General features: G+C 47.6%; 1 protein-coding gene and 1 long non-coding RNA gene across 2 annotated transcripts; one reads left to right on the top strand and one right to left on the bottom strand.

Moving 5' to 3' along the window:
* The first annotated feature begins 1,773 nt into the window (after nt 1–1,773).
* On the top strand, nt 1,774–24,133 carry SCIMP (SLP adaptor and CSK interacting membrane protein). The gene is made up of 5 exons (XM_046676575.1): nt 1,774–1,851; nt 15,108–15,231; nt 16,888–16,942; nt 19,852–19,925; nt 22,040–24,133. The coding sequence occupies exons 1-5, from the start codon at nt 1,843–1,845 to the stop codon at nt 22,246–22,248; spliced, it is 471 nt and encodes a 156-aa protein (XP_046532531.1). The 5' UTR covers nt 1,774–1,842; the 3' UTR covers nt 22,249–24,133.
* Nucleotides 13,453–24,219, bottom strand: LOC124247370 (uncharacterized). Its single transcript, XR_006890698.1, has 3 exons — nt 24,126–24,219; nt 19,557–19,702; nt 13,453–13,510 (listed from the first exon to the last, which is right to left on the bottom strand). It is a non-coding gene; the product is annotated as an uncharacterized LOC124247370 (long non-coding RNA).

Raw genomic sequence — 24,219 nt, 5'->3', positions numbered from 1 at the left:
TGACCTGGGTCTGTTTTCAGTCAACATGTACCCATGAGGCATTTTCTGCCGTGCCCAGGACTGTGCTGGGTGCCGTGGTTGGGGAGTGGAGAGGAGCCCCCTGTCCCAGCTTGGGAGAGCAGACAATAACAGAAGAGAGATCCGTGGCACCACCCTTGGAGCACCTGGATCTTCATCGGTCTTCCATTTTACAAACGAGGAAACTGAGGCTCAGAGAGGGGAGGATTCATCTAGGAAGTTGTTGACAAACTGAGCCTGGAATTCTGACCTCCCAACACCCCAGGCGTGGACTTGCTGTGCAAAATGCGTTGAGGGAAACAATAGTTCTAGCAAGTTCGCTGTATCCCAGCTGAACAGGGCCATCCAAGGGCTTAGCGGAATCGTTTACTGGATGAATCAATGGAAAACAAACCAAAGAGTAGATTGATGATGTGACCTCCCAGAGCCCCGATGTTCCTACCTGCAAAATGGAGATGATAACCTTCCAGGTAAGTGAGAGGAGGTGAGATCAGGCATGGAAAACACAGGTTTCAGGCCCGGGTCCCCAGCAGGTGCTCACTAATGGGATTTGTCACTCCTGTGCAGCTGATGGTGCACATTTCCTTCCAGTTCCAAGCCCCGTGACGTCCTGTTGGTAGCTTGAAAGTGGCCACGGCGGGAAAACTTACATCACGGAAATTAGCAAACACTACACATCAGGAATCTTTTCTTTCTTGAGAGCCGGTTGTTAAACACCAGACATCCCAGGTGTCATCACTCTCACCGAGAATAACTTGTTCCCTCCGAGCAGACGCAGCACACGCAAGTTTAGCTATTTTTACCGGCATGACCGCTCATTTCGGTCACAACAGTCAATTCAACAAAATGGTTGATTGGTTTCCCCACCCCGGCCCCCATTTTAGGAGCCATGAGCCTTACTGGGAACTCTGGCTTGTATTGTTTTGGGGAGGGACCCAATTCAGTCAAAATGGTCAACTGGACCCATTTCTTTTCTTTTCTTTGTTTTTTAAGATTGGCACCTGAGCTAACATCTGTTGCCAATCCTTTTCTTTTTTTTTTTCTGCTTTTTCTCCCCAAATCCCCCCAGTACGTAGTTGTGTATTCTACTCGTGAGTGCCTCTGGTTGTGCTATGTGGGACGCCACCCCAGCATGGCCTGATGAGCGGTGCCGTGTCCGCACCCAGGATCCAAACGCACGAAACTCCGGGCCACTGAAACAGAGCACGCAAACTTAACCCCTGGACCCATTTCTTGATGCGGCCTGTTACACACCCTTAGAAACAGGAGCTTTTCCCTCGCCTCCCTGAGCAGAAGGTGGGTCGGCCGTTCCATGGTTCCCCGGGGTTGGCAAGAGCTCCTTTCCTTGTGGGATGGTGTGTTAGTCACACATGAGCTGGTTTCTTACCCAGATCTGTCTCTGGGTGGGAGGGGGTCCTCTCACACCTCCAGAGTTCCAGGAATGCTCAGGACGGGCTCGTCTGTGGGGACACCGCCACCCCCACCCCTGCCATATGCTGCCAAGTCTGTACCCTGGGGCCTGACCCTTCCACACCAGGATGGTCCTCTGGTGGGCCTTGTGGGAGCACAAGGGACAGTGAGAAGATTCTGGGTCCCAGAAAGCCTAAAGAGTGGCCTCCCAGGAACAGACATTGGCTGCCTGGTGGTGGCGCCTGGACCTCTCCCCGGTGGGCTGAGCAGAAAGGGGAAGTGTGGACAAGCTGGCGTTCACTGCTCTGTGGTGGGTGGAAGGTCTGTGGGCAAGGACGTCTCTCACCAGCTGTGCCTGAGCCACCGCACTCGGGACACTGCTGTCTCCTCAGCCACTCACATCTGGTCACCCTGATGGCCAAGGTAAGCATCTGAGCGTGTGTCAGTGTGAGTGGCCACCTGGGCTTGGGCTGGGGTCTTGGTACGACGGCTGGGTGGAGTTGGAGAGACACTGGCCTTGAAAAGTCCACTCTGCCGGTCACCGACCGGATGACCTCAGCATCCCTTCACCCCTCTGAGCCTCCGTTCTCTTGTGTGTGTGTGTGTGTTGCGGTGATGAAGAACCCACCTTGCAGGCTGAAATGACTTAAGGACCCGGAGTGAGATGTGTGTACTGTAGAGGGGCTGTTCTCACTCTCTGGACTTTGATGGCGAGATTGGTGACTGATACGTGACAGGACCCTAATGGGCGGGTGCTGGAGCAGGGGTGGGGGTTGAGGCATTGACTCCATGTCAACTTTGGTCTACACTTTGGAGCCCTCGGATGAAGAAGCTGGAACACCACCAGCTTTGGTGTCTTTGTCACTGCCTCTCTGGTCTTCAGGGATTTATTTATTTATAAGGCATCCTGCCTTCCAACAGCATCGGGATCCAGGTGTGTGGGGCTGGGGTCAGATCTTGGTTGAGTCATCTGCTCCTGCCCTCTGGAAAATTACCACAGAGGAGACCTGGGGTCGGCTTTGTCACTTCCACTTCTGACTTCTCACGCATCACTTGTCCCTAAAGCCACTCCCTTTCCTGGCCCCTTTGCACGCAGGGACCTCTGAGGGAGCATCGAAAGGGGGCTGCTAAGCCTAGAGAAGACAAGGCCTGGGAGCTTCTTTTCATTTTTCTAGGATCTTTTGTTTCCTCTCTGAAAATTATAAAACTGCCGAGAAATGGGGAGAACAATGACCTCAAATCCCACTCCCGCCCCCTCACAACAACTGCGGTAAAGTCCTTGGTGTTTTGCCTTCTGCTCTTTTTTCCTAGTCATGGATATTTTGAAAAGTTGTTATTGGGACCAGGCCGGTGGCACAGTGGTTAAGTGCGCACATTCCACTTCAGTGGCCTGGGATTCACTGGTTCGGATCCCAGGTATGGACATGGCACCGCTTGACAAGCCATGCTGTGGTAGGCGTCCCACATATAAAGTAGAGGAAAATGAACAAGGATATTAGCTCACGGCCAGTCTTCCTCAGCAAAAAAAATAAAAATAAAAAAGATTGGCAGCAGATCTTAGGTCAGGGCTAATCTTCCTCAAAAAAAAAGAAAAGTTATCATTGTTTTATTTTGATGTAAATACATTCTAGAAATAGAAATTTAGACTTCACTGCTGTCGTGGAGGCACAGGCATCCCCAGGCCCCTCTACCCACTTACAACACCAGCATTATTGCCAGACAGCCACTGAGTGACAGGTTTTGAGTTTTCCTCCACATTCTTAGAACCAAACAAATAAGAAAAGTTGGCAACTGCAAGAGACAACTTGCGGTTGAACCCCAGGAAGGACTTCTGGGTTGTAGAAATCCCGGGATAAACTTACTAGGAAGCTCAAATAATCTGCAAATCTAGAAGGCTCACCTAAGGGCGAACACATCACAGCAAGCATCTCGGAAATACCAGAAAAGTGACTTCTCTGGGAGCAGGCAGCAGGAGCTCTTTTAAGATATGATTCCTAAATTTTTGAAAATGCGTTTATTTTCTGCTTCACCGCAAGGCCAAGTAGTAGAGAAAGAAAGAAAGATCCTACTCTCACACACTAAAAAGTCAAGATCTTTTTTCCGTGTTTTCTCCCAGTTGTCTCCAGCCACACTCTCAGGTCGCATTGTGTGAAGATGTGGCTGCCGCAGAGACACAATGCTGTATTCTGCCTTTTTCATTTTAAGTGCTTTCCAAGTAGTCCTCTCACGATGTTTTCTTCCTATCACTCAATTGCTGCATTCTATCCCATCAGGTGGCCCTTCCGGAATTTTCTTCCCCAACCCCCACAGTTTGCTAGGTAGCTCTCTGTTTATCTATAGTGAGGTAAACACTTATGCATTTAGGTATCACTTCCTCTGGATTGCTTCTTAGGCTAGATTTCTAAAAATGATACTATGGACTCAAAGGATATGACCATTTTTTAAAATATGTTACCATTTGCTTTCAAAAACCTTTTTTTAAATCAGTGTATACTGCCACTGGCCATGTGGAAGGATCCGTTTCACCACAACTTCGCCAGAATAGGCTTTTATCATTATTTTTCATTTTTACTAGCCAATAGATGTAGTTTCTATCTGTTGGCCAACAAATATGCCAGGGGAGCAATAAACTATGATGGACGAGCACGTACGAACAGAGTCGAGTCCTGTAATGAGATAAATCAGACGCAAGACTAACCTGAGAGCCGTTATCAGTGCGATCAGCCATTGCTCTAAAGCAAGCCCGGCCATCAGCACAGCTCTGCAAAGCCAAAAAGGGCGTGTTCAGCTCACCCTCTTCTTAGTCCTCTTGCATTTATACTCAGCCTTTCACAGAAATGGGGGGACAGAGAGAGGGAGAAGAGAGGCTGGACTCCTTTTAGTCACGCTGCCCTGCCCTTCCCTGTGCACACGTGGATTTTAAGTTGCCATCAACTATCCACACGGCCATTTCTGGGGCTGACATCAGCGAGGAAGTCAGGTGGGAACTTGGCCTCACCGAGCACGGGCAGTGACAGTCTGGGAACTGGAGGTGAATTTGGGCAAGAACTGCTCATGCTGACTTGCAAGGGTAGCCTAAATATTACCTACGGCCTCCCAGACCCTCGAGATCTAGGTAGAGAGCAGCTCAAACCCTTGTTCCACGCCCTGCTGAAGTTCGAAGTTCAAAACTGTGGGTTCCCCAGGAGGCCAACTCTTTCCCATGATTGGCACTGCCTCCGAGCCCCTGCGGGTGAGCCTCAGACTGCACTGACCCGGGGGTGAAACTCAGCCCCTTTCTTGCTTCCCCATACTCAAAACAAGACTGCTCACCAGAGCGCTGGCAGAGGCAGGAGGCTTTACTAAAGATTTTGCAGGGGCCACTGAGAGGTTCCGAATGCAGCGATGTAGACAAGTGCACGCTGAACATAATACCGCCCTGTTCTTAAAGTGTCTTGGCCGCCCCATCCCTGAGCACTTCCCACCAGTCTCTTCTTCCACTTCTGTACCATCCGGATGGCTCCCCTTCCTCTCCTTCTCCCATTCCTCCTCGTGCCCTTCTCCCCTAGCACCCCGAATTCCCCCCCAAGATGCAGAAGAATTCAACAGTCTCCAGTTCCTGCCAGCAAACTTCATTCCCTGCCCAGCCAGCTAAGTCCTTTAAAGGCATCTCATTCTGTTTTTCGTTTTTATTTTCTAATGACGTATCATTAATAGTAATAAAATGCCTGTCTTAAGTGTTCAATACAGTTCAGTACGTTTGACAATTGTATATACTCTAACCATTGCCCCAAACAAGATGTAGAAACTTTACCCCAGAAATTTCTCTTGCCTCTTTCTAACCAGACTCTTTCCTCCCCCATAGCAACCGCTACGGGGTTTCCATCACCAGACAGTATAGCGCGTTCTTGAACTGCATACAGAGAGACTCCTACAGGTTGTCCCCTCCTGTATCTGGCTCCCCTCACCGAATGTTATATGATCGAGATTCATCTACGTTGTTGTGTGTATCAGAAATTCATTTGTTTAAAATTTCTGGGTAGCATTTCTTTGCATAACTATGAAATGTCTGTTTACTCATTCTTCTGTTGAGTTCCATTCTATTTTTGTACAGTTTTACATTTTTGGAGCTGACATCCGTGAGTACAACATGCCCAGATGGTTGATCCTAAGAATCTGAGTGTAAGCAGGGCAGAGGGGGAAAAATTTCAAGTGGAGGAAAAAGAAAAAGAAAAGAAAAAAAAGCTGAATTTCATTTTAATTATACATTTAACTTAACCCAGTATATCGAAAACATCGTTTCAACATGTAATCGATATAAACATTTATTGATGCAATCTTTACATTCTTCTTTCCATACCGAGTCTTTAAAATCCAGTGTGCAGTTTACACGTACAGCACACTTCAGCTCCAGCCTGCCAGCAGCAAGTGGTCGATAGACTCATGGGGTCAGTGGCTGCTGTCGTGGACAGTGCCAGCCTTAGGTAAGGGGGTCTGTGTCGGAGGCCGCACAGCCATTAACGGCAGAGAGCAAGGAGCTAGAGTGGAATCCAGGTCTTTCCAGCTTCCTGCTGAGCAGTGTGCAAATCTGCCTCTTCCAACAGAGGCTTTTTCGAGGCCTCTTCTGACTCCAAATTTCTGAAACTCTAATGTTCCCCCGATCCTTGCATTCTACCCACACCTTTCGGGACTCACGGCTATTTCAGAGCACTTATTTTTCATAAGAGAAACTCAAGTTTTTCAATATACAGGACATGACCATGAGTGGGTTTTGAAATAAATTTAGGGGCTTACACTCAGTACTTTTTTTCAGGACATAGGCTCAAATAGGTGAGAAAATGTTGGAGTGCATCTTGTGTCATCAAGACATTTTGTGAAACTTGCTCATTTATGTGACTATATGAGAAGCTGTCACACTGTAAATTGTATTTCTTCCTCTGAGGATCTTGGTTTTAAAAAAAATACCCAAATGTGGAACAAACCCACAGTCTCTGGAATTCCCAGCAATGGATGGTGAGAATGATTTCTTTTGCTGAATGCCCAGAAATGCCTTTGGAGGAAGTGAAAGTTGGGGCTGGGCTGGTGGTTGCCCTTACCCTGAGTAAGTGCCTCCCACTCTGACACACTCAGAATTGCTACTGGGGGAGAATGTCCTAGGTTATTGGAGGAACGGGGAGAAATAAGAGAGAGGCTGGAACTCCAGCCCCCAACACTCGCAGGGCCTCTGCTTCCCAGCCAGCTGCTTCACGCCAGCAGCCGATGGCACATGGAGAGCAGGGAGCCTGCCCAGGTCATGTGTCCAGGTTAGGTGCTTTAGTTAGAATGCACAGCGCTTGAATTTCAGACCCCGGATCCAAACTGCCTATCACCCTGCTTATCAGAAGGCAAGTCCACTAGTAGCCAAGGAGAGAGGCAGAGGCATCAGCCATTCATTCACATATTCACAGAAACATATGGAGTGCCCACTGTGTTCCAGGTGGAGGTCTAGGCACTGGAAACAGTGGTAAAGAAAGAGGTAGGCCCTTGCTCTCGTGGAGCTTACACACCAGTGTGAGAGACAGACAATGGACAAATAAACCAAGAGACAGCCGTCATGGTAAGAGTACGTGGGCTCAGAAGAAAAATGCATTTTGCATCTTGATCACAGCACATTGCAGGGGGTCTGCCTCCCACCCCGCCCTACCCTGTCCCACCCAGCACCCAGCACCCAGCCCCCAGCCCGTTGACTTTGCCTCCTATTCCAGAGAGAATGGGAGCTTGGGTGTAAGCTCTCCACTTCCTGTCCCACGCCCCATCGGGCTCGGTTCAGGGCACAACCCTGTCTCAACCCTTGTTCCTGTTCCAAAGCTCATTCTTCCATCTGTGCCCACGAAGGTCTCTCCTCTGCTCTTCTTCGGATCTCACTTCAGCTCTCCCTCCTATCTCTGTATTTCATCCTCGTCCTCTCTGCTGGCCCTTCATAGTTTATCAACACACTGAAGTCTCTCGTATTCTAAACAAGCAACCTTTCCTCAACCTCGGTTTCCTCCCTTCTTGAAATTCAAGCTTCCCCTGCCTTCTGAGCTTCCCTCACACTGACCGGGGAGGCCCCTTTAAGCTATTATCAGACATAGAGGTTACAGAATGAGTGAGATTCAGAGTCTGTCCTGAGGGCAGAATGACTAGGGAGAGATGGGGAAAGGGAATACAGGCGCACTGAGCTCCTGGGCAGGGAGGGGACAACAAGCAAGGAGGACAATGTCTGGACAACAGGGTCTTTGGGTCTTCATTCCTATTGTATTCAGTTATGCCTGTCCTCTAAGGCCTTTGGGCAAGGTCCCGGGCTGCCCCTGCTCCTACCAATGGCCCAGAGAAGGAATCCTGAGGATCCAGTGAACTCGTTCACACGCTAGTAAGAATCAGTTTCTCTTCCTCAATGTCTGGCACACCCAGGCAAATGAGTTTAATTGGAGGGGAAGTGGGGAGAGGAGGGCATGGAGCTCTGCTCTGGAGAGAAGTGATTTATTGATGATGAAATTCCAGGCACTGTGACAAGCAAACGGGAAAGGTATTTGGGTTCAAGGAGTCTTTTTTAGTGCCTTTTACTCCCCCCAGCTGCTGCTGCTACTGCCTTTGACCGTTGTAGGGAACCAGCTTCCAGTCTCCCCACCTGCCCCAGCTGGGGCCTCTGCAGACTGGCTGGAGGCAGGGTTCCTCCCCGAGGCCCGGGAACCACCTTGAGTGCTTATTAAAATGCTGATGCCCGAGTCCCACACCAGACCTACAAATTAGAATTGGGAGTGGATAGGGAGTGGGACCCTGGTATCCGCATTGCAATCCATTTCCCAAAGCCCGGGCCTGCCTGGCACAAGTTAGGGCCCTGGAGTCAGAGAGGCCTGGGTTTGCTGTCTGATTTTTCCACTTACTAGCTCTGCAATCTTGGGCAAGTTATTGGGCTCTCCTAAGCCTCAGTTTTCTTATCTGTAAAATGGGATAGTAACTACAACCTGCCTGATAGAGCCTTTGTAAGGATTAAATGAGACTGGGCACATAGAGTACTTAGAACTTGTGGTAAGTTAGCGCATGATGCATGTTACTTTTCTAAAGTGCATTTTCATACTGGGCTGCTTATTATGTGGAACAAGTTACAGCTAAGGGCTGAGGTCTTGCCAATATTGGAAGTTCTTGAACGAGGCTTCTGCTTTCAGTTCTGTTATGAAAAGAAATATTTATTAGGTTAGTGTCAGCCTGGCAAAGTAAAAAGGACGTGAACTTTGGCATGAAATTGGACTGAGCTGCAGTCTTAGGTTAGTCAATTTCTAGCTGTGTTGCCTTTAGCAAATTGCTTAATCTCTCTGAGTTCTATTTCTTCATTTGTCAAATAGGAGTAATAATAGCTCTCTGCTAGGTGACAATAAGGATTAAGTGATAACATGTATATCACTGGTCCTCAACCTGGCTTCATATTGAATCATCTGGAGAACTTTCTTAAAACAAACAAACAAAACCCCACTGGCCAGGCCCCACCCCAGGTCCACAGAATCAGAGTATCTGATGGAGTGCAAACAGCAGCAGTTTTTCAGGCTCCCCAGATGACTCCAGGGTTCAGGCAGGGTTGGAAACTTCCAATATTCCTCAAGTTCTTGGCCCAGGGCCTGACGCACCCAGGTACTGGACAACTGATAAGCAAAGGGAGTTCCCATAGTTCCTCTCACTCTTCTTTCCCCCGTGCATGGTGTCCTCCAAATGCTCCCCCAGTTGAGTGAGACTGAGGCCAGGCTCTGCAGCTCCCTGACCCCTCCTGGCAGCTGGGACCCAGACACCTGTACCTGTGGACTCAGCCCCTCATCCCCACACGCCCCGGGACCTGCTAACCTATGGTTCGAGGTTAGACCAGCTCTGGCCCCACATTAGACCCTACCCTCATCTTGTCTATACTGAACCGTGGGACCCCACTCTGGCTCACAGGGCCCTGCTTTATTTCTGAGCCCGAGTCCTGCCTTGAGAACATTTCCTTCTTTCTTTCTTTTTTACATTTATTTTATTTTACTTTTTTCCCTTTTTTCTCCCCAAAGGCCCCTGGTACGTAGCTGTGTATCTTTAGTTGTGGGTCCTTCTAGTTGTGGCATGTGGGATGTCACCTCAGCGTGGCTTGATGAGCGGTGCCGTGTCCGCACCCAGGATCCGAACTGGCAAAACCCTGGGCCTCAGAATCGGAGCGCGCAAACTTAACCACTCGGCCACGGGGCCGACCCTTGAAAACATTTCTATGTTCTCAAACTCTTGAAAACAGATTTTCCCTCCCATGTGGCAGTGTCTCCTCCCAGAAACAGAGACCTGTCTATGTTAAATAGTGTCTGTCCCCAACCGTGTGGCAGGTCCCCACGCTTCTTGACTGGGTCAGCAACGTCAGACACTATGTGGTAGATTTCCAGTCAAAGATAGAAGAATTGCCACTCACTTTTTTTCCCCTTTCCTTCCGGAGACATCAATAGAAGAAAAAAAATGGGGGCTGGCCCCGTGGCCGAGTGGTTAAGTTCATGCGCTCCGCTGCAGGCGGCCCAGTGTTTCATTGGTTCGAATCCTGGGCGCGGACATGGCACTGCTCATCAAACCATGCTGAGGCGGCGTCCCACATGCCACAACTAGAAGGACCCACAACGAAGAATATACAACTATGTACTGGGTGGCTTTGGGGAGAGAAAGGAAAAAAAAAATCTTTAAAAACAAAAAAGAAGGAAAAAATAAATTTTTACAATATATAAACTCATGGAACCACTTTAACTAAAGAGTCTCCTGGAGGTATGAGCTTGAAGTGGTTTGCGTGGTGAGCCCGCCTACCCCACGACGCCTACATCCCAATCCCCAGAGCTGTGGATTTGCCAGATTACATGGCGAAGGAGAATTAAGGTTGCAGGTGGAATTAAGTTTCCTAATCAGGTGACCCGGAGATGGGGAGATGACTCTGGATTATCCGGGTGGACCCAATGTGATCACAAGAGTCCTTATAAACGGGAGAGAGAGGCAGAAGAGGAGGTCAGAGGGAGATGTGACTATGGAATAATTATCTGTCAGACGGATGCGACATTGCTGGCTATAAGATGGAGGAAAGGGCCATGAGCCAAGGAACATGAGTGGCTTCCAGGAGCTGAAAAGAACAAGGAAATGGCTTCTCCAGTGGAGCCTCCAGAAGGCACACAGCCCTGCCCACACTTCAGTTTCAGCCCAGTGACATCATGCTGGACTTCTGACCTCCAGAACTGTAAGACAACACATTTGTGTTGTTTTAAACCACTCCTTTTGTGGTCATTTGTTAGTGCAACCACAGGAAACGAATACAGTTTGTTTCTCACAACGCTGCTGCCTGGGCTCGCACTTGTTCCATTGGGAAGTGGCCTCCCCCAAGGACGTTTCAGTCCAATTCCAAAACTTTCAAGTTACTTTTGATTGTCAAGCAGACTCATTTCAGTTTTAAAATTTTAGTCATGCTCATTTTAAAACTTCAGTCTTTGACTCAAAGCTCCACTCTTGGCCCCAGTGAGGGGAGTGGAGAGAGGTGGGGCTGCCTCAGCATCCCCAGCCCTCCTTGTCTGCCTTACTTCCCTGGTACTGGATTGCGGGGGAAAGACAGGGATAAACAGCTTTCTACGGGAAGTCTCTCATCAGTGGACCATTCCTGTGGATCTACTTTGTGTTGTTGGGTGGAGACTCAACCCCTGGCCCTTGAGAGGTCCCTTGTGGTCCCTTGAGAGACTCACCTGCATCTTTGGGCTGACTGTCAGCATCTTCTCATGCAAACACTCCTTTGGCCATGCTTCAGGAGCTCTCGGGGGCCTGCATCCCACAATCTTATCTGTTCCAGGTCTGCTGACACAGGTAGGATTCAGCTTCCACACCTTTCTAGGGCCCGAACTTGATCATGCAGCCATTACACACCCACCGCCGTGCCCACCCCACCACCCCCACGCCACTGGCTGTACTTCCTGCCATCTCTCTCCAGAGCTCCTCTCCCCTCTCTGGTGGCACCCTGGCCATGAAACTAGGCTGGTAGCTCAGAGGACATCCAACTGGGAATGGTATGTGATTCTCTTGGGGACCCACTCTCCCTGCCGCGGTCTCCCAGAAAGATAAGCTTTTTTTAGTTCTAAGAGGCATTTCTCAGCAATCCATGGGGAAGAGTGCTGTTTCTCTAGTCTTAGAATGTGGGGAACTTGGGACTTTGATTTGCAACTGTGGGCCCTGATTATTCATTCTGTGGAATTCCTTGGCCCTTCACACCACCATATCACTACCACAGCAATGCTCCCCTTAAGTAAGATATCCTGAACCCCATTTGGCCTTTCCTTGGTGACTCAGGGGCATCATGACCTAACATCAACAGAGGAGGGCCCTGTGACATAGAGAGACAGCCATTCCACCGTCCTTCCTACCTGGAGGGTCTTGAGCAGATCATTTCACCTCAATCTCAGCTCCCTGTCTGGAAAAGAATGTAGTGGGGAGGATGAAATGAGGTGAGAGATGAGAACGCACTTGCAGACTGCTTGGTGCCCTGAATACCCTTGAAACATCTGATGGCAAATCAAATCCATTCGATTTATAAGAACAAAACTACAAAATACTTATCACTCTATGTGGTTCTGAAGAGTGACCCATAGTTTTACTTTCTGACATCATTCTACTTCCTCTTTCTTCCCTAGGAATCTGGTACGAATGAAATTTCTTTGAACTTGAAATCTGAGCAGTGGTTTTTCGTGGAAGCTACGCTACATGGTTGATTGACTCTTTTTTCAGTTTTATCAAATTGAATGCAAATAGTTAAAAAGTCAGCTGATTCAGAGGGTACATGGTGGAAAGTTACAGCACCCTGTCTTCCCACTTCCATCCTTCCAACCAGTCCTACTCCTCAGATGCGACAGCTTTTAACTCTTGTGTCTTGGTATTTACTTCTACAGCTCTAAAGAGTATGTTTATGGGGCGGCCCGGTGGCATAGTCGTTAAGTTTGCGTTCTGTGCTTCGGCAGCCCGGGGTTTGCAGATTTAGATCCCTAGCAGCGCTCGTCAAGCCACGCTGTGGCAGCATCCCACATAAAGCAGAGGAAGATTGGCACAGATGTTAGCTCAACGACGATCTTCCTCAAAAAAAAAAAACAAAAAAGAGTATGTTTATGTTGCTTTTTGGAGAAATCCTTCAAGAGGAAAACAAGAAGACAAAGAGATAGAAAATATGAGAGGAAAATTAGACCAAAAATCAGGAGACAAATATTTGAATAAGAGAAAAGAATGAGAAAATGGAAGGAAGAAAATTCTATCCATCCATCCATCTATCTGTCTATCTATCTATCTATCTATCTATCCATCCATCCATCTATCCATCCATCCATCCATCCATCCATCCCTCCCTTCCTCCATCCATCCACCCATCCATCTGGTTCCCCAGAGGTAAAGAAGGTGAGATTCCAATTTAGGTTTGTTGAACAGAGGTTTCCTGCTGATATGTGGTGTCTTCTCAAGGCCAGTGCCCTTTGACCTCATTGGGCCCAGCTAAACGAAATTTTCCAGGCCCCTACTGAAAGCCAAGTTTCCAGTCTCCATGGTTTTTCTCTTTCCCTTTGCTCTTCTTTCTCTACTGCTTTCTTTTGTGCATCCTGAAAAGGTGATCTACAACAAAACCTCTGCTTGTACATGCTTTGGGGGCGAGTTAACCTGGGTGGCTGACACTTCCTTTTAAGTGTAAATCCCCAGCACATCCACCAACGTGGATAAATGACAAAAGCATAATGTTGAGCAAAAAAGTAACACATGATTACACATGATTGATTTTGCCACATATAGCTTTATTAATAGCCAGAGAATGTTATATTTGATGAAACCAAACTTTCACTAAAATAAACAAAATTTGGGGGCCGGCCCGGTGGCACAGCAGTTAAGTTCACATGTTCCGCTTCAGCGGCCCAGGGTTCGCCGGTTCGGATCCTGGGTGCAGACATGGCACCGCTTGACAAGCCATGCTCTGGTAGGCGTCCCACATATAAAGTAGAGGAAGATGAGTACGGATGTTAGCTCAGGGCCGGTCTTCCTCAGCAAAAAGAGGAGGATTGGCAGCAGATGTTAGCTCGGGGCTAATCTTCCTCAAAAAATAAAATTAAATAAATAAAATAAAATAAACAAAATTTGGAACTAAAATCCAAATCATGATATAACAACAAATAAATGAAGACACCAAGTTAGTAATACAAACACATGTTTACAGAGTAAGCCAAGTTAGAAGGTTTTTGTAGAAATAATGGCTTTAGCAGTAGCCTCATTTTGCCCCTATTCCTCTTCCACCTGCCTGGGTCCCTGTTTATATCATTAATATTACTCAAAAGCATGAATCAGAAATGGCACCACCCAAACATGCATGGGTGAATTTCCACTGACTAAGTGGTGACACAGGAAGTTGATTCTCATATAACCAGCATATGTCAAGATATCTCCTAGCCCTCAAGGATCATTTTTATTTTAATATACAAACGGACTGGCAAAGTATCCATTCCACGGATGAGAGGAGCCCAGCCCCTCCCCAAGAGTTCCTTGCGTTCCTGGAGGCTGCTCCTCTGACTCTGTCCTGCAGTCTGTTCCCCACTGTCACTTGGTGCCTGGCAGCTGTTCTTCGCTCTGCTTGCCCACGTGTCACCCCTGGCTTGGAAAACCACTGTACACATGTCATTTCTCCCCCAGCTCTGTTCATACAAGTTTTTGTTGTGCAATTTAATTGGAAATTTGATGGCAACAGAAGATTGCAACACAGCATTATACAGGCAGCAACTGGAGACAGAATGTTATACAGAACTTCTACAAATGCACTGGTCATTGTCCATTGTGGGGACTTTCTGCTCTGTTCTTCCTTTTTTCCCAGCTTTATTGGGATATAAGTGACTATAACACTGTGTAAGTTTAAGGTGCACAAGGTGTTGACTTGATACCACTTATATGTTTTAATATGATTACCGCCATAGGTTAGCTACTACCTCCATCCTGACACCCAATAGCCATTGCTTTTTTATGGGGAGGACATTTCAGATCTACGCTCTTCTTGAGCTCTCTCACTGCTGCTACCCTCTTCCCCGACTCTCCTCCTCACCAGCCGGCCAGCCTTCAGCCCCCAAATTCCTGTTACTTTTCTCGTGCAGACCAATTCAGGTTGCTTTGCATCTTTGCCTTCCCCCTTCTGACCATGCCTCACTCAAAGAGATCCAGCAAGGCATTTTCCTAACCCCCACCTCAAAAGAAAAACCAAAACAAACTCTCGAAATTCTATCTCCCCTGTTATGAATTAAGTCTACGCGGCCGCCTTGTTATAAAAACAAGTACAGTAGTCAGTTATTGCTTTAAATGGCATTTCCTCCTCCTGCCGCATGTTTGACAATATGAGAAAGAGCAGTGATTCTGTCCGTTTCTAGAGTGCCTCGTAAGTACCTGTCTTATCTCCAATCCTCATAAATCCCCTGTGAAGTGGTAGATGGTATCACGCCTATCTTGCAGATGAGAACGCAGAATCTCGGAGAGGGTTGAGTGACTTGCCTGAGGTCTCCCAGCTGCTAGTCGGCAAAGTCTGACTGTGAACCAGCACCCGCCTGATCCCTAAGCAGATGTCTCTCTACAACATGGTAGCTAACTGCCCCCACCAGCCCTGGGTGCCTTTCACTCATGCCTCATTCTTCTATCTCTATTCGTCTCAGGTTTCCACTGAAATGGATTGGTGGAAGAGAAATTTCTGGATCATCTTAGCTGTGACCATCATCATTGTCTCCACGGGCCTGAGCATCATCCTGTACTGTGTCTGTAGGTTGCTGCTTAGACAAGGTAATGGCCATGTCACCTAGGCAGGTGGAGGGAGGGGAGAGGAGCAGTGGTTATCAGAACATAGGGCTCCTTTAGGGCAAGATTAGAACTGCGCCTGAACGTTGAAGTAAGCATCATGCTTTCTGGGTTTGAGTCCCAGCCCTGCTCCTAACTTTTATCTCTGGGCCTCAGTTTCCCCATCTGCATAGTGAAGGGAGGGAAGTTAACTAATCCCCAAGGTTAACTAATCTTCCAGCCCCAAGGGCTTGGGTGACAGCAGAATCTGTTTCAAGGCACACTATGCTCCAGTGTTTTCTTTCTCCAGAGTGGCTGCTGATTATAGCGTCTTATCTCTGAGAGTCAAAAGAGAGCACAAGTCCATGAAAAGTCAAAAACTGTCTTGATTCCAAACTCATCAAGTTGTATACTTGTTGTACATATTAAATACGTACAGCTTTTTGTATGTCAATCATACCTCAATAAAGTGGTTTAAAAAAAACTGTCTTGAGGTATGAAAAATGGACTCAATCCATGATCGACATGTTTGGCCACCATGATCGCCTACTCTAAGATAATACTCTGAATTTCTGGTATTATATCCACCTTGGCGACTGGTTCTTGACATCCTCAGACATAAATAAGCAGCTACCTGGAGGTTAACTTTAGACTATCTACGAGTAGGTTTTCCATCTTGCTATTCATCTCCAGAAACATGATATCCTTGATTCAACACTGTGTTTTCTTGAGATCTTATCCCTTTACATGATGACCTGAGCCTGGAGTACACCTGGGGACGGTAAACACTCTGAAAGGCACAGCCACCTTCCCCTGGGGCACCCAGGCAGACATCCCTCCGAAATTAAGGCACTGTCCTCCAGTTACATCTAGACACAGCCTCAGAATCCTGCTCAGCCCAGTGGTGAAAGACAGGACTGCCCAAGAAGTGAAATCTTCTTGTCATTCTTCTCGATCTCTTTTTAGATAACAAGAAAATTAAGATTCAGAGAGAGGTGAAGCCTTGGTTAAGGTCTCATGGGGGCTAGTGGCAGAGTTGGGACCAGAAGGTGGGTCTGCTGGGCTCCCTGTTCAATGTTCTTTCCCCTCCACCCCTTGATGGTAATTAGTTTTTATTAATACAAAAAGTGTATTCTGGCCCCTATAGTCCTCTATCCATTTGCCATCTTAGAACGTTTCATTCTCAGATAGGGACAAATGTATGACCCTGAACCAAAACTTTACCTATTCTCTTTTATCTTAACCCACTCCTATTAAAAAGCAGGTTATGATTAATAATAACTTATACATCCAGCATGTCACAATTTACAAACTGCTTTTCCCATTCTTTATCTCATTTCCTCCCAGCCACACTTTTGGTTGTTTCTTCAGCCAATATTTCTGAATGTCAACTACCCACCAGGCATGATAACAGGCAGTGAGGAAAGAAACACAGCACGCATGGTCCTACCCTCGAAGGCTTAGCCCAAAGCTCTGTGGTCAGGTAGCCCAGGTTCAATTCTGGCTCCACCACTTATTGGTCTGTGTCCCTAAGTCTGTTTCCTCTTGATGATTCTCCTTCTACATGTCCTGACCCCTCCTGGTGTCTGAGGACTTCTAAACTCTAAAATCACAGCTTTTGCTAATTCTTCCTAAATGAATATGCTTATTTTTTTTCCTTAGGCAAGAAATTTGAAATTGCCAGGCCCGTGAAACAAGATGAAGAAAAGATGTATGAGTAAGTGGGGTGAAATCCTTCTGCTTTTTAATTTTGAGAACCGCCCATTCACTTCCACTCCTGCACCTACGCTGGTGTGTTAGTAAGACTGAAACACCCACTCTTCCCACGGAGCGGGTGAAATGTCACATCTGCCAACTCTCCCCTCTTTAAGGGGAAAGGTCTCAGGGCTTTGGGGGTTCGGGGCCCCATCTGGCTCTCTCTCCTCTCCAGGTCCTCCTCGTCTCATCTGGTTTGATAGAGGTCACAGGTTGGGCGTTGTGTTCTGGGCCCACCACTCAGTGTTAGGGCTGCTTTTCCTTTCTTTATTTGGATTACAAGTCTAGTCCTCTAAAAGCAACTGTGTTGAACAAAAATAGGCCATTGGCTTTACTTTTGCATTTTGTGCTCTGTTTGGGGCTTTATGATTGCCATCTGTGTTGAGGTCCCCAAGACCACCTTTAGCTTGATGATTCGCTAGAAGGACTCACAGGACCCAGAAAAGCTATTATATTCACAGTTATGGATTATTACAGCAAAAGGATACAGATTAAACTCAGAAAATGGAAAAGGCTTACAGGGTGGAGTCCAGGAGAAACCAGGTACAAGCTTCCAGTTGTCCTCTCCTGGTGAAATCACACAGACCACACTTAATCCTCCCAACATCAGCAAGCGAAGCATTACCAAGCAGAGAAGGTCACCTGAGCCTTAGTGTCTAGGGTTTTTGTTGGCGGTCAGTCACATTAGCACAAAGTGCGCTCATCACCTACTTTAGCCTCTCAGTCTCCAGCCCTTCCAGAGGCCAAACGGCTACAGTATGACCTAGGACCCCAGGCAAACACAAGCAGGCATTCCCCCTCAATCAGCTTATTAGCATAAACTATCTGGCTGGCCCAAAGCCCCAGGTATACAAAGACATTCTTATCAGGCAGGATATTTTAAGAGCTTAGAGGTTACCTCCCAGGAGCTGGTCGAATCCAGTCCTTTCTTTGGAATGTACTCACTATCTGAAACAAAATCTGTTTTTCTAAAATGACTTTTGTTAGGGCTCAAAGGATCCAGCAAATAATAGACCTCTTCCCCACCAATTCTGATCTCCTTGAAGAGTAAGACAAATGTGTCATGCAGTTCGAGACCCAAAATATTGCCTTTATCGAGAATCAAACTGGCATTGCAGAAGGTGACTCTTCTCCGTGAGCAAGTGAATTTCCTCATTCAAAGCCAAGCAAACTTTCCTGCACAGTGCACAGGCAGCCCTGGAGATCTCAGTTCTCCCCGGCAGGGCAGCCCCTTTCTCTGATGACAAAGACCCGAGCAGAATATATGCTTTTTGAAGTTAGGCTGGCTCTGCAGGAGAAAGTGGGAGGAGCTGGATCTTTCCCAAAGCCAGATAAATTTCCCTCTTCTCATGGGAAGAGCCATGGTCAGGGAGGGGGGTAGAGAGAAGCAACCAATGGAGCTCTTGCCATGTGTCCCCTTCTCCACTCATGCCAACAACCTAAATATGCTTACACTCCCAGGGGGACTTAACCACATACAGGAGGCCAAAACTCGGCTCAGAAGAATCTAGTACCATTTTGGAAATCAGAGTACATGAAGGGAAATGGGGGTCTAGGTAAAGAGGCTTTTTGTTAAAACTTCTTAGCAAAGTATAATATGAATACAGAAAAGTGCACACAGCAAGAGTTTATTGCCATTGTCATTGAATGGATTCAAACTCTAGCGACGCTGTGTACAGCAGAGCAGAACCCTGCCCAGTCTTTCTGTGCTGTCCTCTCACCTTCTAAAGCTCTGTTAGATAGCGCTCCACTGCTATTCACAGGGTTTTCATGGCCAATTTTCAGAAGTAGATGGCCAGGTCCTTCTTCCTAGTCTCTCTTAGTCTGGAAGCTCCACTGAAACCTGTCCATCATGGGTGACCCTGCTGGTATTTGAAACACTGGTGGCATAGCTTTCAGCATCACAGCAACATGTAGCCACCACAGTGTGACAGCCCACAGATGGGTGGTGTGGTTCCCTGACCAAGAAATGAACCCAGGCTGTGTTGGTGAGAGCGCCAAATCTTCATCACTAGACCACCAGGGCTGGCTATGGTAAGAGTACAACTCAATGAGTTTTTGCAAACTACACGGGCCCAGGTAGCTGGCACCCAGATCAAGAAACAAAATTACTGGCACCTCAACACCTTCTATTCCCTTTCAGCTATTACACCCCAAAGATAACCACTATCTGGAATAGTATAGGTTAGTTTTTTCTTGTGTTTGTGCTTTATATAAATGAGATTTGACAGTATGTCTTATTTGATGTTTGGCTTCTTTTGCTCGCCATTTTTTGTGAGAGTCCTCATGTGTGGTTGTAGACTGTTCATTCTCATTGCTATAGAGCCTTCCACTCTGGGAGCATACCAGGATGAATTCATCCATTCTGCTGCTGATGGACATTTGGGCAGTGTCCAGTCTGGGGTTGTTATGAATAAATCTACTATGAACATTCTGGTACATGTCTCTTGGTGAACATATGCAAGCAGGTGTTCAGTAGGGTATATATCCAGTGGTGGAATTGCTGTCACACAGTGTGTGTACATATAGCTTTAGGAGTATATCTGTTTACAAATCAAAATACACCTGGCGCTTACCTCGCCCTCATCATCCAGCTCGAGTGAACAAAGGAAGATGTGCTCCATGCTCTAAGGGCCAGAGCTGATTCTTCTCAAATCCAGCGGGTCCCTGGGCTGGAGGAAATGGTTTCTTTCGAGTGCCAGTTACAAATGGGATGCCAGACCTAGAAACGGAAGGAAATGCTGCCAATTTTTAGGGACCAAGATTTGAATGTTCAACCCTGTCCATTTGCTTTGATGTTTTCCTTTACCTCTGCTGACGGCAGGCATAGTCAAATCCAAATCCTGACTCCTCTCCTTTTTCTCTCCCCAGGAATGTTACTAATCAGTCGTCAGTTCAATTACCCCCCCTGCCACCCCGGGGTTTGCTGTCTTCAGAACGTGCCTGTGAGTATATTTTGCTGATAACAGTTTCATTCGGGATAGGATAACACATTTATCCAAAGGTCTTAGTCAGCTCAGGCTGCCCACAACAAAATACCATAGACAGGGTGTCTTAAACAACAGAAATTTATTTTCTCGTGGATCTGGAGGCTAGAAGTCCAAGATCAAGATGCCAGCCGATTTGGCTTCTAGTGAGGGCTCTCTTCCTGGCATTTAGTGGGCTGCCTTCTTGCTGTGTCCTCACGTGGCCTTTCCTCAGTGTGTGCATGGAGATGGGGGGGTGAGGGGTAGAGAAGAGAGAGAGACAGCTCTCTGATGTCTCTTCTTACAAGGACACTAATCCTATGGGATCAGGACCCCACTCTTTTTTTTTTTTTTTTTTGAGGAAGATTAGCCCTGAGCTAACTACTGCCAATCCTCCTCTTTTTGCTGAGGAAGACTGGCCCTGAGCTAACATCTGTCCCCATCTTCCTCTATTTTATATGTGGGACGCCTACCACAGCATGGCTTTTGCCAAGCGGTGCCATGTCCGCGCCCGGGATCCAAACCGGCGAACCCCGGGCCTCCGGGAAGCGGAACGTGCGAACTTAACTGCTGCACCACCGGGCCGGCCCCAGGACCCAACTCTTATTTGACCTTAATCACCTCCTTAGAGGCCCCATCTCCAAATATGGCCACACTCGTTGGAGGAAGGAAGGGAGTGTCAATGTATGAATTTTGTGGGGACACAAACATTCAGTCCATAACACTAGGATTTGCAGATGGCAGCATCCTCTTTAAAAAAGATGATTAAATTAAAAGGGGGCAGAAGAAGTGCCAATGCTCCTGATACTCGATGTGTAAATCCATACTGAAATCCCAGCTTGGAGCATGAATAAAAGGAACGTAGGCGTGTCCCTGGGCCTCTCACACTTCCTATCAGAAAAACTGCCTGGTTCCCTTGACTGGAACGTCCTTTAAGCTCTTCACAAAGCTGGCTTTACTTCATCCTTCAGGTGGCAGCTCAGATGTCACCATCTCAAAGAGGCCATGCCTGACCACCCTATCTAAAGTAATCCTGCTAATTTTCCATGACACTTATGGGAATTATCCAAAATTGTGTCATTTAGTTATCATCCGTTCATTCATTTTGTCTCTCCTCCACTAGAAATGTAAACTCCAGGAAATAGGAACCTTTCTCATCTTGTTCACCCCTGTTTACCCACCACTAAGAACAGTGCCTGGGGCGTAGTAGATAATTAATAGGAATGTTTTGATTGAGCGGATAAACAATAATAATAGCTGACATTCAATGAGCACGCACTGTGTGTCAGGCCCCACACTGGGCTTTTTACAGGCGTTGTCTCCTTTAATCCTCGCAACAACTCTACAAGGCAGGTACGTTATTATTCCCCTTTGACAGTTGAGGACACTGAGGCACAGAGGACTTATGTGACTCGCCCACGGCCACACAGCTCGTGACTGCTGGAGCCGGAATATGAACTTGGGTCCGTCTAACTGCAGAGTTCTGCAGGAAATGAAACGGTGGTGGTTTTTCAGGTTCTCTTAGGAAAAGATGAGATTGCGGTGGAGGCAGTTCCGATCCCTAGCAAAGGTGGAGTGAGCTGTTTCATCAGCCCTCGTCTGGCCACGTCAGTCCTCTTGCAATGTACGCATTCTCTACTAATTCCGCCTTTAGAAACACAGCTGTCCCCTTCCTTTTTAGCAGAGAGATTCGTGCATGAGCAGTTACGGATAGTTCTGGAGAACAGTGTAAGTCATTGGGAGGCATGTGCCAAAAAGGAAATACAGTTTTGTATCACTTCCTTAGGAGAGTTAGGATCTGTAAACACAACACTACTCATCTGGCAACTGGCTCTGGTCAGTTTCTTATCTCAGCTTTTGTTTCATGGTTCCCCCTCCAGTACAGTCTTAGGCAGAGGGACACAGAGTCAAGATGTACGACCAATATTCGCCATTTACTCACTTGGGTGATCCTGAGACTGTGTCAAAATGGAGATCTGGTCCACCAAGAAGTGGGAAGATCACCAAAACCCGTGAAAATCACACTGAGCCACTTGGTCAAAATTATGTAGACACAGTAGCTTTGCATCTAAGGACCTATTTGTGTTTTCTAGCCCCACAGGAGACCCCAAGTCCGCCACCAGCTACATACACCCTGGTAAATAAACTTAGAAATAAGAAGGTAAATTCCATCCCAAGCTATGTTGAGCCTGAAGAAGACTATGATGATGTTGCTATCCCTGAAAATATGGAAAAGCATCACTTAGAAACCTCCATGTCTCCTTTTTGGCCAGCTGAAGAAGGTTCACACAACTTATTTTAAAACAATCAAGAGTGGTTGAAGTTCAGTAGGTACCCAGTCCCGAAAGCCAGCGGCAATGTTACGAAGCTCTGTAAGATAAGCACTTCCTGAACCTTAGACACAGGCGTGTCAGCGATCAGATGACCGCAGGCAGAGGAAAGAAGCAGATGCTCAGCCTTGAAGACCCAGAGGAGCCAGACCTTGAGCTTCTGTTGAGCGAGTCCCACGGGGAGGACCTCGGTTCCCTGCTCCTACCCGTGAGAAACCACTCAGTTCTCAGCACTCTTCCTTGTTTCCTTCCCTTGTTTGTGTGGTTCTAAGTGATCTTAAATCTTGGGGTTCGATTGTGCACAACCTCTCGGGTTCCCATCCCCAGCATGGCCCTCACTGAGCAAACGGTCTTGTCCCCACCCGCCCCACCCACTTCTCACATTGAGGGGCTGTGGGTGGTAGTTACAGCTGAGCGCTCTTGTGCGCAAGTAACTGCGTCAAGCCTTCTGGGTTCTTCAAGGGAGGGAGTGCTTTGTGTTCACGTGAACTCTCCCCACCTGCACACACCCACACCCCGGTGCCTCTCTGTGACCTTGGCCAGACTGACCGTGGAAACTCAAGCTCTCACAGGAGGTTTTCTCCTGTGCTCCCCCGTTGCCCCATAACAGTCAACAAAGGACAGAAGTTACACAAGGAGGTGTCATTTTGCCATATGTGCATTGCGGGAGCTATAGGAAAAGTGGGTTTCCCCAGGAAAAATCATGGGGAACAAGAAAGAAAGGGAGATTAAATGGCAAACTCAAGATGAGAGTTCAGGGGGCTCACTGGCCTCCCCCATCATTTCCATTACTGCCTCCTCCCTAGGATAAAGTGCTATGAGAACAGCGCCAAGCCCCTTCCTTCCAGATCACTGTTCCCGAGCCACTGGAAGCAGAAACTCCAGTGCGATGTGCCGCAGTCAATGAGATGCTGGGGAAGTGGGCTGCTGTCCGGTAAACGAGTGCTCTCGCTGCCAAGGCCCAGGTCAACTTCGTAGGCTCCTCAACTTCATCACTTCCTTCGAGCTCATTTCCTAGAGCCCTAGGACTGGACACTTTCTAACCAGACTCACAAGAGGCTGATTCCTAAGCAATCCCTGGGAAATCCAGAAAAGAGCAGGCTTGCAGGGAGAGCACGATGAACCGTGAAAAGGCCCAGGCGTGGCCCTTGGACTGAGCTGCTCCTCGAGAATTGGAAACTGTGTTCCCACCACAGTGAGGCTTCCTCCCTCAACCACTGCTGGACCAGTGGGGACACGTGCTTCCTCCCGGCTTCTCTCTTTCTAGATGCTGTGGAGACCTCCAGCTGCATGGTCGTACTTCCTTATTTCAGGCCAGTGGTTCACTAACTGTGGTCTTATGGAACTCTGATATTCCACCAGCCAGAGAGAGGACTCTTTTCCCAAATTATAGAAAAAAAAGATAAAGGATAGAAGAATTTCGCATGTATACTCTCCTCTTAGAAATTTTCTGTAAGCCATCTGCATCGATGACAAAAGTTAAAAACAAATTCCAGGTAAATGTTAACTCCTCCTTGGTGTCTGGGACCCCACCGTCTCCTCATTCTCCTCCTGCCCGTCTGGCCTGTCTCAGTCTTGTTTGGGAGCCCCCTTTCTCTCTGAACATCTCGTCAATGCTGGTCTTCCTCAGGATTCTGTCCCGGTCCCTGCCCTCATCTCACTCTAAACCCTCAGGAGGGATCTCACCGATGGGCTCAGGGCCCCCTCTACTCTGATGACTTCCAAATCGCAGACCCCAGCTAGGCTCTCTCTCCCCAGTTGCAGACCTGGCTGCCTCCAGGACATCCCCATATGCTTCTCCCGGAGGCTCCTCGAGTTCAATATACACTGAAAAGAGCTGATCACCTACCCCCAATTCCAGGCTTCTTGTGCTCTGCTGTCTTCTTAATTGCTGAAGTCAGAGGCCAGCGCACCGTCCGGAGTCCCTCCTTCCAGTGTTCCCG

Source organism: Equus quagga, chromosome 11 (genome assembly GCF_021613505.1).
Source record: "Equus quagga isolate Etosha38 chromosome 11, UCLA_HA_Equagga_1.0, whole genome shotgun sequence".
Lineage (NCBI taxonomy): Eukaryota > Metazoa > Chordata > Mammalia > Perissodactyla > Equidae > Equus > Equus quagga.
The sequence above is the reverse complement of the archived record's forward strand: the minus strand, read 5'-3'. Positions and strand labels throughout refer to the sequence as shown.

What these genes read in the sequence shown, in the direction of transcription:
- SCIMP (XM_046676575.1), top strand. An exon ending in TAGGTTGCTGCTTAGACAAG is followed by an intron (nt 15,232 to 16,887) that starts GTAATGGCCATG and finishes TTTTTTCCTTAG; the next exon opens with GCAAGAAATTTGAAATTGCC. An exon ending in GCTGTCTTCAGAACGTGCCT is followed by an intron (nt 19,926 to 22,039) that starts GTGAGTATATTT and finishes TGTGTTTTCTAG; the next exon opens with CCCCACAGGAGACCCCAAGT.